The sequence below is a fragment of the Festucalex cinctus genome, chromosome 2, assembly GCF_051991245.1.
Source record: "Festucalex cinctus isolate MCC-2025b chromosome 2, RoL_Fcin_1.0, whole genome shotgun sequence".
NCBI classification, from domain to species: Eukaryota; Metazoa; Chordata; class Actinopteri; order Syngnathiformes; family Syngnathidae; genus Festucalex; species Festucalex cinctus.
In genome coordinates this window covers 14,341,922-14,354,263 of record NC_135412.1, presented here as the reverse complement: position 1 = coordinate 14,354,263, position 12,342 = coordinate 14,341,922, and the positions used below count along the sequence as shown (strand labels likewise).

General features: G+C 40.9%; 2 protein-coding genes across 3 annotated transcripts; one reads left to right on the top strand and one right to left on the bottom strand.

Moving 5' to 3' along the window:
• Positions 1-3,697: 3,697 nt before the first annotated feature.
• On the top strand, positions 3,698-6,297 carry LOC144013825 (transcription factor 15). Its single transcript, XM_077513072.1, has 2 exons — positions 3,698-4,553; positions 5,806-6,297. The coding sequence occupies exons 1-2, from the start codon at positions 4,059-4,061 to the stop codon at positions 5,839-5,841; spliced, it is 531 nt and encodes a 176-aa protein (XP_077369198.1). The 5' UTR covers positions 3,698-4,058; the 3' UTR covers positions 5,842-6,297.
• A 156-nt stretch (positions 6,298-6,453) lies between these two features.
• bzw1a (basic leucine zipper and W2 domains 1a) lies at positions 6,454-12,258 on the bottom strand. 2 transcript variants are annotated; one of them, XM_077513071.1, is made up of 12 exons: positions 12,156-12,258; positions 11,456-11,528; positions 11,206-11,382; positions 11,032-11,126; positions 10,202-10,267; positions 9,883-10,018; positions 9,698-9,807; positions 9,459-9,629; positions 9,232-9,378; positions 9,004-9,142; positions 7,491-7,613; positions 6,454-7,107 (listed from the first exon to the last, which is right to left on the bottom strand). In XM_077513071.1, the coding sequence occupies exons 2-12, from the start codon at positions 11,517-11,519 to the stop codon at positions 7,076-7,078; spliced, it is 1,260 nt and encodes a 419-aa protein (XP_077369197.1). In that variant the 5' UTR covers positions 11,520-11,528; positions 12,156-12,258; the 3' UTR covers positions 6,454-7,075. The 2 variants fall into 2 exon arrangements, with proteins under 2 accessions (XP_077369197.1, XP_077369196.1); XM_077513070.1 differs by lacking the exon at positions 12,156-12,258 and adding an exon at positions 11,962-12,046.
• Positions 12,259-12,342: the final 84 nt, after the last annotated feature.

Here is a 12,342-nt window from a genome sequence, read left to right as displayed (position 1 = left end):
GAGAGTGTGTTATGAATGTTGTAACTTTCAGCTTGTCCCCTCGTGCACATATTTCATTACTCCTTATACTGTAGGGCCTACTTACATTTTATTTTTTGGCCAGAATGCTAGCTGTTTTGCTCAATAAAAGTGCACTTTTGCTCTTTGTCATTTGTATGGCCTGCCCTGCAGTGAGGCAGCAACAGAAAACCGTTTGACTTTGCAGCTCAGGTTCAGGGCCAGCAGGTCTCAAGGAAATGAGGATTAAAAGCTTAATGAGGCCACATTAGCTCTGCACCACTTCCACGGTGATGTCCAGTGAATGATGAAAGCTGAGATTTGCTGGAGCGTTTGTTGCTGGTTTTGAGCTCTACTGAGACCAGAGTGGAGGCTTGTGCAGCTGCTACGATGGTGATCCAAAGGTCATTACTCACCACTTTAGAGAATAATCCAGCCGAATGATGAGCCATCCTTCGCGCGTCACTTGCTTTTTATTGGGAACAGCAATTCGAAATGAAAGTCTCTTTTTGAAACTCTGCTGCCGTCTGGTGGCAGGGAGATTTTCTACAACAACAACTGCACTGCCGCCCTCTGTCTTTCTGTCTGTCTGGAGTAGGGATACTTAACTAATTGAGCCATTTTGAACAGTAAAAAGTTAATATTTTGTCCAGAATGAATTTGATAACTTTACACTTGCTGTCAACTGAAGATGACATCTGTTGCGCTGATGAAGTAACGACCAATGGCTCGCCTATTTTCTGCATGGGTTTGGGCAGCAAACTGAGCCATGATTGGTCATAACGTAGCACAGGTGATGTCATCTTCTGTGGACAGCAAGTGGGAAAAAAAAAAATGTGTTTAAAATAATTCTACATGAAAAATCAAGTTATGAAATTAATTCTGGACAAAATATCAATTTTTACTACTCAAAATGGCTCAATCAGTCTATTTGGCAAGAGTAAAACCTTTCCCCTGGTGAACCTCCTCCCCCAGTCTGTTTGTTTGTGGGTGATGAATGATCGAATCGGCAAAAAAAATCGAATCGTCAAAAAAAAAAATCGAATCGGCAAAAGAAATCGAATCGTCAAAAAAATCGAATCGGCAAAAAAAATCGAGTCGGCATAAAAATCGAATCGGCGGAAAAATCGAAGCGTTAAAAAATCGAATCGGCGGGGAAAAATCGAATCGCCAAAAAACCGAATCGTCAAAAAAATCGAATCGCTAAAAAATTTAATCGGCAAAAAAAAAAAAAAAAAAAAAAAAATCGAATCGGCAAAAAAATCGAATCGGCAAAAAAAAAAAGTCGAATCGCTGGGGGGGGGGGGGGAAATCGAATCGCCAAAAAATCGAATCATCGGAAAAAATCGAATCGCCCAAAAATCGAACCGGCGGAAAAAAACCCAATCGTCAAAAAAAAGCGAATCGTCAAAAAAAAAATAATAAAAAAATCGAATCGTCGGCGAAAAATCGAATCGCTGAAAAAAAAATCGAATCGCCAAAAGAAATCGAATCGCCCAAAAAAAATTGAATCTTCCAAAAAAATCGGATCGTCAAAAAAATCGAATCGTCGAAAAAATCGAATCGTCAAAAATATCGAATCGTCAAAAAAAAAAAAACGAATCGGCTAAAAAATCGAATCGTCAAAAAAGTGAATCGTAAAAAAAAAAATCGAATTGTCGGGAAAAATCGAATCGCCCAAAAAATCGAATCGTCGGGAAAAATCGAATCGTTAAAAAAATCGCATCGTCAAGAAAAATCGAATCGGCAAAAGAAATCGAATCGTCGGGAAAAATCGAATCGTCAAAAGAATCGAATCGTAAGAAAATCGAATCGTCAACAAATCGAATCGTCAAAAAAACCCGAATCGTTATAAAATCGAATCGTCAAAAAAAAAAATCAAAAAAAAAAAAATCGAATCGTCGGGGAAAAATCGAATCGTCAAAAGAAATCGAATCGCCCACAAAAATCGAATCTTCAAAAAAAAAATCGGGTTGTCAAAAAAATCGAATCGTTTAAAAAAATCGAATTGTCAAAAATCGAATCGTGCTCGAATCGTCAAAAATCGAATCGTAAACGAATCGTCAAAAATCGAGTCTGCTCATGAGAGTGCCACCAACACCTTCTCTAACCCTAATCCTTTTTTTTTTTAAATCAGTACATTTATTAGTTTTGTAACACAACAAAAATGTGAGAGAGGGTAAAATTCTTATATACAACGCAATCTTATATACAACAGCTCAAAAACATAAAATACATAGCTAGACGTCCATCTTGCAAATGTGAAGGATAATTGTTTTTGCTTTGAAATCCTTTGGACAGAATGTTTACTGGTTTGGTTTTGGACCTGCGACTGTATGAAGTGTTAAACAGTTTTGTCTTTGTTGCTAAACGTGAGATTTATATTGCGGCGAGCAGCCATTTGTCCTGTAAATCACACTGTTAAGAAAAAAACAAAATAAAACAAAGGACAACGATGAGAGTCCAGATGATAATCGATCACGGAGGAGACAGCCTCTGTGATTTGTCTTCAGAAGCCGAGCAGCTGAACATGTGTGAAACTTTGCCAGAGTCGTCGGATCAGAGATGGCCGATCTGAGGCGGTTGATTGATGGCTCACGAAGGCATTGTTTTGGCGCTCCTGTATCTAGGCTGCGAGAGTGATGGGAGTCTGCAGACGGCTCCAACTTGTCTGATTCGTAGGAAAGGTTCACGCTCTGCTTGTCGGTGCCTTTTAAAAAATATATATATATATTATTGATGCTGGCTTTTATTCTCTTGCAGAACAATAACGCACAGCACTCAAATTGTATCACTCGCGCCAGACGTTAAAGCCCCAGTGTGTAGCTCACGACCGCCATCTATCGGTCAAACAAGAGAATGCAATGATTTTAAGCACACGAACTACGGTGTCCCAGAGACACCACACTTCGCCAGCCTACCACCGAAATTTACCAGAACAGAAGCGCAAATGTGATGACGTAAGTGAATTGCATTTGTTGAGACATACTGTAAAGATCCCGTGTTTTTTTATTTTTTTTTATTTTAAGAAAACAGAAGGTAAGGGAGGCACTCTTATTAGCAGAGCGCGCAAGATGTATTAGCTCTTCTGCAGATGTGTACTTTTCTATAAGGTTAAATTTCCTATACGGTTAAATGTTTATTTTTCTTATTTATATTTAGTATTTATTTTTTTTAGTTATTGATCCTATTATTTTTCCATTTTGTTACTTCTCGTGCTACGTGTTAGCTTTGTTGTTTATACGTCGTGCCGTGTGTCTTTTCTCGTTGATTTTCGGGTAGATTCACGCGGGGGTCGCTTGTAGAGGCTTGAGGTTCATCCAGAATCGTCTTGGTATTGTCACGTGTGCTTGGTTCTTCCTCGTATACGTTTACACGGTTCAAACGAGAACCAATCCTTGAAGTAGCCCCCTCTACTGGTCTTTCACCTGTATTCATATATAGCGTATCGATTTAATGGTATTTTCGTAAATGGCCTCCGTCTCCCTTCGAAACATATCGTCTAAAAAAAAAAACGATATTAAAATATTAAAATATAGACATTTTACATTTATAGGCTTTTTACAATGACAGCAGCATCCAATTGGACTAATGCTAGCTGTTATGAGGGCACTGACCGGAAATCGAACCCTCGCTCCAAATAAGGTAGTATATTTACTACTACCATGTGGCTCATTTGACGAAAGTGGAGTAGCCTATAAAGCCGCTTCAATTATCAGATATAAAGTAAAAAGTAATAAGAACCTGAATCCAATCAATCTCACCTGTGTCTTGTTCGTTACTTGCCACCACGAGAGCGCAACTTTAACCCGCGTCTTCCAACAAAACAAACAGGTGTCTCCCACCACCCCCTCCTCTTCCTGCACGCTCCACCTGTCTTCCCTTCTCCGACGTGGGCTGGCGACCCAGAAAGCAGCCGTCATTCAGCAGAAATGCTATGCTGATCCGGAGCGGACCCCTCAGTCACCGGATCAGGAGCAGCTGCTCGGGCCACTCGGTGCTATTTTCACCCTGAGGATAGATAAAGTGATGTGCACGCCGCGTTCACACGCCAGGCTGCCATGATGAAGTCCGCAAACAGCGAGCGCACCGACGGCTTCGCGTCCGACCCAGAAGACCCGGACAGCGAGAGCGACGGGTCGGACGGGAAGTCCACCGGTGGCTGCAGCCCACGTCGCGGAAAGGAGCCGGAACCGGCCAGGCGGAGGAGAAGGCGGAGACGCGGGAGAGAGGCGCGTCTACCTGGCGTGAGTAAACAGAGGCAGGCGGCCAACGCGAGGGAGCGTGACCGAACGCACAGCGTCAACACGGCCTTCACCAGCCTGCGCACGCTTATCCCGACCGAGCCTGCCGACAGGAAGCTCTCCAAGGTGGAGACGCTGCGTCTGGCGTGCAGCTACATCTCACACCTTGCCAACGTCTTGATGCTGGGGGAGGAAAGCCGCGACGGGCAGCCGTGCCTCCGCCACCAGGCCGGCGTGCACGGACCCGCGCAGCGGAGCGCGCCGCCGCTGCGGGCGATTTGCACCTTTTGTCTGAGCAACCAGAGGAAGCAGGTCAGTGATGTGGTTCGGTGTACTGTGGACCAACTAGGATCCCGGTTGCGCTAAATAAACCATCTCGCACTGTGCTTTAATACAAACAAAAATTACAATCACTATTGGAAAACGATTCTTATATAAAGTTAAAAAGTGAAATATACCTAAGTACAAAATTAATTATGAATCTCAACTGTTAAAACCCGTTTTAATAACTTGTCAGTCAGATTTTTTGGCAACGCAACTCTATTTATACAGTAGACCCCCATTACAAACAGTTGAAAACATCAGATATATTTACATATAAATCTATTGCAGCACCAATGAGTGTTTTGCATTAAAACCAAGGGTTTGCTCGCTCGCCCATCCCCGAATATAAAAAAATATTTTTTTTAAATAGGTTTAAAAAATATCCACAAATATGGGAATCCACAGCTGCCAATTAATCAAGAATATGCAGTGAGACACTACCAAACAATAAAATAAACAAAATATATTTGTTAAAGTAATTACACAAGGCATCCCTTTATATTAGCATTTATTAAACAGGAAGTGCAGTTTTATTCCCTCTGGCTGCATTTTGTTGAAGCTGATAGTGGATGAGAGAGAACCAATATTGAAGTCTTCAATGACCATTATGAGGGCGCCAGAATCATAGATAAAATGGCACAAAATGGTGGTTTTAAAGACAGCACTGAACACATGCAGTAGGCCTAATTATGAAACACGTGTCAATTCTTTTAAGGTCATGGATGGGTATAACCTCTTGCATTATAGGTGGTCATGTTTTTTCTTGTTCATATTATCCCTTTTTCCTAAATCCCCAACAAAATCTCAACAGGTTTGGCTTCCTTCTCTGGTTATTTATTTTTTGTAGTTATTTCATCATCCACACGCTGAAGTATCAAGACTATAGACACGAATAAAAATGTAAATGTTTACAAAATATATGTAACGCAAAGTTGTCAGAAAAAAAATACTGAAGTATAGATACCTGCAAAAAGTACACAAATAGTGTCATTACTTTTCTCACCGTTTATTTTTTTAACAATTCATTCAAAACAATCATTGCATCAAATGAATTTCAAAGCTGGTTTCTCCACCTGCTCAAGTTGTTGCAGCCAGCTTACTAGTTTTGTTCCAAATCTGCAAATCAAGCAAAATGTTTCATCTTGCAGTAGACAATCACTGACTCAACATGTGACTTCAGTTTTCTGTTGCTTTTCACTTTATTAAAAATGACTTCTTTTTTTTTTTGTCATCTTTGCAGCTAAGAGACGGCGGGAAGCGCTCGACTAAAGTGTAAAGCCTCAGATCCACATGGAGCGGTCACGGAAGTTTACATTTGTACATATTTAAATATTATTTATTCTTAGTTTAAAAGTTAGAGAAAAAAAATCAATACTGGAAAGCACTTTCTGATCCCATCGTTTGCGCCTGTGAACCAACCTGTGTTTTGGTTGAGCTGCAACTTGAGCCCATGTGTAAGGTTGCACTATTTTGGTCCCACCAACCCCCTTCAGTAGGTACTGCTGCAGAAGTCTAACTTATTCAAAATCAAACGTTAATTTTTGCACAATTCACATCACTTTTGCGATGCACAAGGCCCTTTCATACAAAGTGCATGAAAATGGTGCATATCTACAACACAAATGTATAACCCTCCTAAGAAATGTTGCACTACCTCAAACATGTTTACCTCAACATCAAATGTGTAACATTACTGTATTGTGTGGCTTGATACCTTTGCACATCAAATCATTTTCTGCAAAATAAATATTTTTGTACCATAAACAAGTGTCATCATTCAGCTGGTGTGTTGGATGACAAATTGCGGGGAGACTTGGGTTTCCTCACATCAGAGGTGTGGTGTGCATCTGTGCTGGAATGCTTCTTCGGTCAACTAAAAACAAATGCGATCATTTCATAAGCTTTATTTCTTTAAAAAAAGTCAATTGGTTTACATCAGATTAAAGAAAGTAGAAACCAATAAGTTTGACTGCTGGCGAGGCAATATATGGGGCGTGTCTTTCAATTGACTAACCAGTGTGACCACGACACACAGGACAGGATATAAAAGGAAGGCGGAGTTTGAGTGAGAAGGGCCAAAATCATCTGGGCCAAGTTTAAGGAAAAGGGGCAGAAAAGAAATGAAAACAAAAAACAAGGGGGGAGGGGAAAAAAAAAAAAAAAAAAAAAAAAAAAAAAAGTACTTTGGCAAAAAATTTGTCAGTTGGCCTCACAGTCTTGTGGTAAGTTGTTGTGAACTCCGAGTGACAACTGGAGCAAGCAGAGGCCACAAGATCACACGGAATGTTTGCTGTCCAAATTAGAGGGCACTACTAGAGTGAGAAGTGAAGAGGACAACACAACAGTTACAAAGGAGGACCGAGCCCTTTAAAAAAAAATGTTCTAAAATAAGATGTGCAGGTTGTGAGGGTGGGAACTATACCAGGAGGTAGAAAAGTCAGAAGGGCATCGACATTCTACCAATCCCTTTACTAATAAAAAAAAAAAAGCTCATCTGGCGTCTGAGGTTTTCAGTCCGCTTCCTCTTCATCCGATTCAGATTCTGCAGGACAAGGGGAGAAGAAGAAGAAAAAAAAAAAAAAAAGTCAAGATTTAATCACAGCATTAACCAATGTCCAACCAATAGATTTTTTGTTAAGTCGGATGAAATTTGGCACAAAAAAAAAAAAAAATACAAATAAAAAAAATTAGGCCTACCAATCAAAAAATATAACCACCTTTGCTAAAATTGGCTACATCCTTAGTTGAACCTACAGCTGTTTAAGAATCAACGTTATTATATAATTAACTACATGATAATGAATTAGGTCACTATCTGTGTCCAACAATTTGTTTGGAAAGGGAATACAATGTGCAAACATTGGCCAATTTCCCATCTTGGCTTGTCTACATTTTTTTTCATTAATTGTCACTTTGCTTTCTCACCTTCTTCTGCATTCTTCAACCACTCCACAAACTTTTTCATCTGCTCGAGAAAGACACTCTTCCCCTTGGCGAGGTGGGCTTCAGAGTACCACTTCAGGATGGCCTCTTCACTCAATACATCCGCTGAGGGAAAGGGAAAATCACAAATGTGTTGATACCGCAAGCGGCTGTAGGCAATAGGAGTAAATTAAGGCCTCTACACACAGAGCTAAACCCAAATGTTCCTGTGGACCAACATTTTGAGATGCCACAAATAATTGAACCACAGACAACGTAATGCATCACACTCATAGTGCAACTGTCAACGAAAAAGCTGACTTCCACGGCCACTGCAGCCATATCCTAATAATAACAACGAGGAAACAGGTGAGAATAACGGACAGTGTGGATATTTCAGAAGCTGTTGGCATGCAACAGCCACATTCACTGACTGCACTCGTGCATTCCAGCAGCAGACACTCAACACTTCACTTTTAAGCCACACGTACATATGGTATTTTTTCACAAATCAAATTTACTGACTGTTGGTCAGTCCCCACATCGTCTGTTATTTTTACAAATTATCAACCAATCTTCTTATGTATTGTAAAAATATTGAGAGCACATCTTAATTCGGTTAGAACTTCAACTGTGAGAAATGTCTTGATGTCTGGGTGGGTTTGTTTTTAGACAATGAGTGACAGTAGTTTAGATACATTTCAGTAGGCCTGTCTTGTGAATTTAAAAAAAAAAAAAAAAAAAAAAAAAAAAAAAAAAATCCGCTAGCTGTAATGCTTTGTTGAAGAAAGGAAACTCATCAGGGTCGGAGGTTTGCATGCATTCATTTCCGCCCCTGAGACTGCAAAGTCAGCTCATTGTTGTTTAGTATTATTATTATTATTATTATTATTAACAACAATAATTTGAGTTGTTTACATTTATACATTTTCAATTTTTTTAATAACTAATAAACTTTGTTTCACCCAAAAGGAATGCATAATTAGTGTTTCAAAAAAATTTGATTTGTTTTTTACATTTATACATTTTCTTGTTTTGTACCAAAAAATAAACAATTGTTTGAATAACTGATTACAATTTTTGCCAAAATAATTGTGATTAGTATTTTTTTCCATAATTGAGCAGCCCTACCCCAGACTGATGGGCACAACTCTCAGCAGAGACACAACCCACCCCATTTACCATTTAATCCAATTACTGTACATTACACCAATTAAATTAGCAAAATAGCGATTGAGCATGATTGCTTTGTTTTTTTGCTAAAAAAAAACAGTATCATTACCATCATAATAGAAGGTATCAATAGCTCGAGCAATGTGGCATTTAGATTTCTCAAAGAGCTGTTTAGTAGGGTGATGGAATGATTTGGCCAGACAGCGACAATATGAACTTATAATTATTCTCTATGCTTCGGTGCTAGATGCAGATGGTGGACATTTCATGGAAGCTAATTTCAGAAAAACACACGCGCTTCATGACAGTTCAGTCGCAGTGGTGGTGTGTGCTTGTCGCAGACCTTTATAGAGGAGCACCACGATCTTCTGAAAGGCTTTCATGAAGTGGATGTTATCGTAGCAGTACTCTTGGATCTTCAGCAGCAGGCTGAGCTCAGAAAGACCCTGGGAGGTGAAGGACTTCAGCAGAGGGCTGTATTGCTGTCGAGAAGAGAGAGTCACGTCACCTCTGATGAACAAGCGCAAGATAAGATAGGCAAAATAGGCAAAGGACACAGGGAGTGACAAACCTTCAAGTGTTTGATGGCTTGTTCGGTCACCAGCTCTTCCTTTTTATTCCACTCCACAGAGCTCATCACACAAGTCCAGATGATGCCGATCATGGCCTGCTCCGAGAGGTTGGCCTTTTTCATCTCCTCCCTGGTGAAAGCAATGATCTGTGGTGGCAGGAGACGGTCGTTAAACCTGATCCGAGGGAACAACCAGCAAGGTGTCTCTCCCAGGTCGGTTGCCTTGCCTCTTTGAGTGGGTCCCCGCGGGACATCTGCTCCTGGAGCTCCTTCTGCAGCTCCTTGCGGGCACCGATGGATTGCTGGTTGCGGGCGAAGTCGGACAGCTCCTTCAGCCCGGCGTCAGTGAAGTATTTAGAAAAATGCTCGCAGCTCCGCTTGTTGGCAGGAAAAAGTTCCTTTGGGGAAGAGGCATCAGCGTCAGAAAATGCAACGAAAGATATCTTTGCATCACAAAATATTTTACCATCAGTCTGTTGTCCATGCCCACTTTGCGGAGACTGCCAGCTACGGAGTTGATGTCTTTCTCATTGATCCAAGACTTGAACAACTTGACGGCAAAGGCTGCAGACACTCCTGAACAGAATGCGGCGGTTACACGCTCGCTCAATTCCACCAGCAAGTGCTCAGCATGGAACACCGGCCCCTTACCCTCTTTGACAAGGTTTTCGTTAAAGAGGCTGCTGAGGATGGAGGCTGATATGTTGCCATTGGCCAGAAGAATGCCGGTGAGCATGGCCAGCTTGTTGCGCTCAGACTCAGTGAACCCTTTCAGAAACAGCAGCAACTATGCAGAATCACACAATACAATGATGATTACACAAAGCCGCAGAAACGTTGCTGATTTGTAGGTTGTATTAAAATTACGGACCGCGGGGTGCTCTCAATCAAGCTCATTTGTCCAAACCATACTATGCACCTTTTACAACATACATCAGCTACCAACTTGGCTTTTTCAAAATGTGCTTACCTTCTTGATTTCCTCCTCAAAACCCTTCTCCAGGTACTTGTAACGCCTGATCAGTTTGTTAAAAACCTGCAGGGGGGATATTTCGGAGGACATTTTTAGTAAGCACTCATCAGGGAGGCAGAAAAGTTTGCAAATTTGCAGGAATTTTCAAAGTTGAAACTTTTCATAGCAAATAATGGTTATAAACACGAATTGTTAAAAAAGAAGGTTAGTGCTAAATAGGGAACTTAAACCCTAGTTATGACCTGTTGCTTTGTCGATATTTGTTTTGTTGTAAGTTGCAAGGAAAAATCTGAGGTACAAGTTTCAGATGCCGCTGCATCATAAGGTATTACATAAGGTATTGTAATGGCCTCGCATGTTGGCAAGAAGAGCCATCTATTTTTATTTCAATTCAATTCAAGATTTTTATTTCATTCTTTAAAAAAAATGAAAGGGGACAGATTGTATTTAAGTTTTGAATATCTTGATATATTTCTGTTAAAGCACTCAATTCCAGTGGAAAGTCTCCAATTTGGAATAAATGTGTCAATATCCTAGTCATTTGGGTAACGGTGATCCACAGAAAAAGTGGACAATAAGCTGTTTTAAGGCAGGTGAATGGCCTGTTGTTATGCAAGGATGGACAATCACCAGCCACACCTGGCAACAAAAGCAACCCTATTGTGCTCAAGGAGACACACAGAGACTAATATGGAGATTTCACATTACAAATGTTTACCCTGAAAAAGCCTTTTTGGGTAAAAGGTGAAACATCTTCCAAAAAATAATACAGACAAATAAAAATTTCCACCCCTACTTGCAGTTTCATATTCAAACTTCCTGCCTACCTGAGCATATGCTTGCATCGTCTCCAGGTCTTCTTGTGCCGTGAAGAGGCAAAACTCTGTGCGGGTCATGTCGTCAGACAGAGTCCCACCTGGGGCTGCATGAGAACACATATATGATTAAGAAACATATCAGTTCAATAAAAGGATTGTTCAGAGCGTGACCACAAAATATACCCAGCATTCCACCAGCCACCAGGATGTCAAAGAGTGTCTCAGCATAGCGGCGGTAGTCAAGCTTGGCGCCAGAGGCATCAAGGAACTTCGCAACCGCCTCCAAGTCAGTGCCAGTTTGATTCAAGCCTTGTACGATACTTTCTTGAAACTGAGTAGGGTCAAACCTCTCCTTTTCATCTGAAGTGGGAGAAAGTGCACTTGTTAGAAAGCAGAACGACCCAAGTGAAGCGCATATAGAAGCTTCACCAACCTCTTTTCCTAGTTTTGAAACGCTGGCCTGTTAGCGTCGGCTTTTGCTGCTTCTGATTATTCATAAAAGACACCTTGGGAAAAAGATGACACCAGGTTTACGGGGGTTGTAAACGTTAAGTGGAGCAATTTTGTGTCCAGGTGCAATTACGGTACTTTTATTGTGTAAAACCCACACAGTTAAATGTTAACAACAGCTAAGATATTCCACGTAAGTATAACGAAGCTGTCATCAATATGGGCGAAAGAAGCCGAATGTTTCTTACACGCCTGAAATGAAATATACCTGGCTTTAGCTGATAAATGGCTTTAGCTGTTAGCCTTAGCTCCCCGAGGGCCTCACCATGCGCTGAGGCTAGCACAGGTTAGCTGGGCCCTCGAACGAGCTCGATAATCTACAATACTAAACAGATGGCCGACGGAATTCAGTAGGCAAGATTTATTTGCAAGTGCATTTTCACGTGAAAAATGTAGGCGTAGTGTCATGTAGCAATGTTTACAACGTACCATGGAAGTAGAGAAAATCCGTAAATTGGGCTAATTTAAGCGTAACGAGCCTTCGAACGTCGCCCATGACGGCAACACTAAACGTGTAACTACGATTTTATTTTTTTGACGCCATCGGATCACATGGCTTGTCGCATTTAATGAAGTGATGACGTGTGATATCAAACAAAGTCAACACGTAGGCGAATACTCACCGAAATGAATTCAGATAAAAAACGGTTATGAACCAGAGGACGCGAAAGGAGTGTTGCGAATGTGAGAGCCCCAAACAAAAAGACCTTCCTGTCAGGACTTCCACAGGCTCCACCCTCTGCGCATGCGCTTTTAACTGTCACTTCGCTCCGGACAAAATGTTTTATTGTTTATTTAGAATGTACAGTA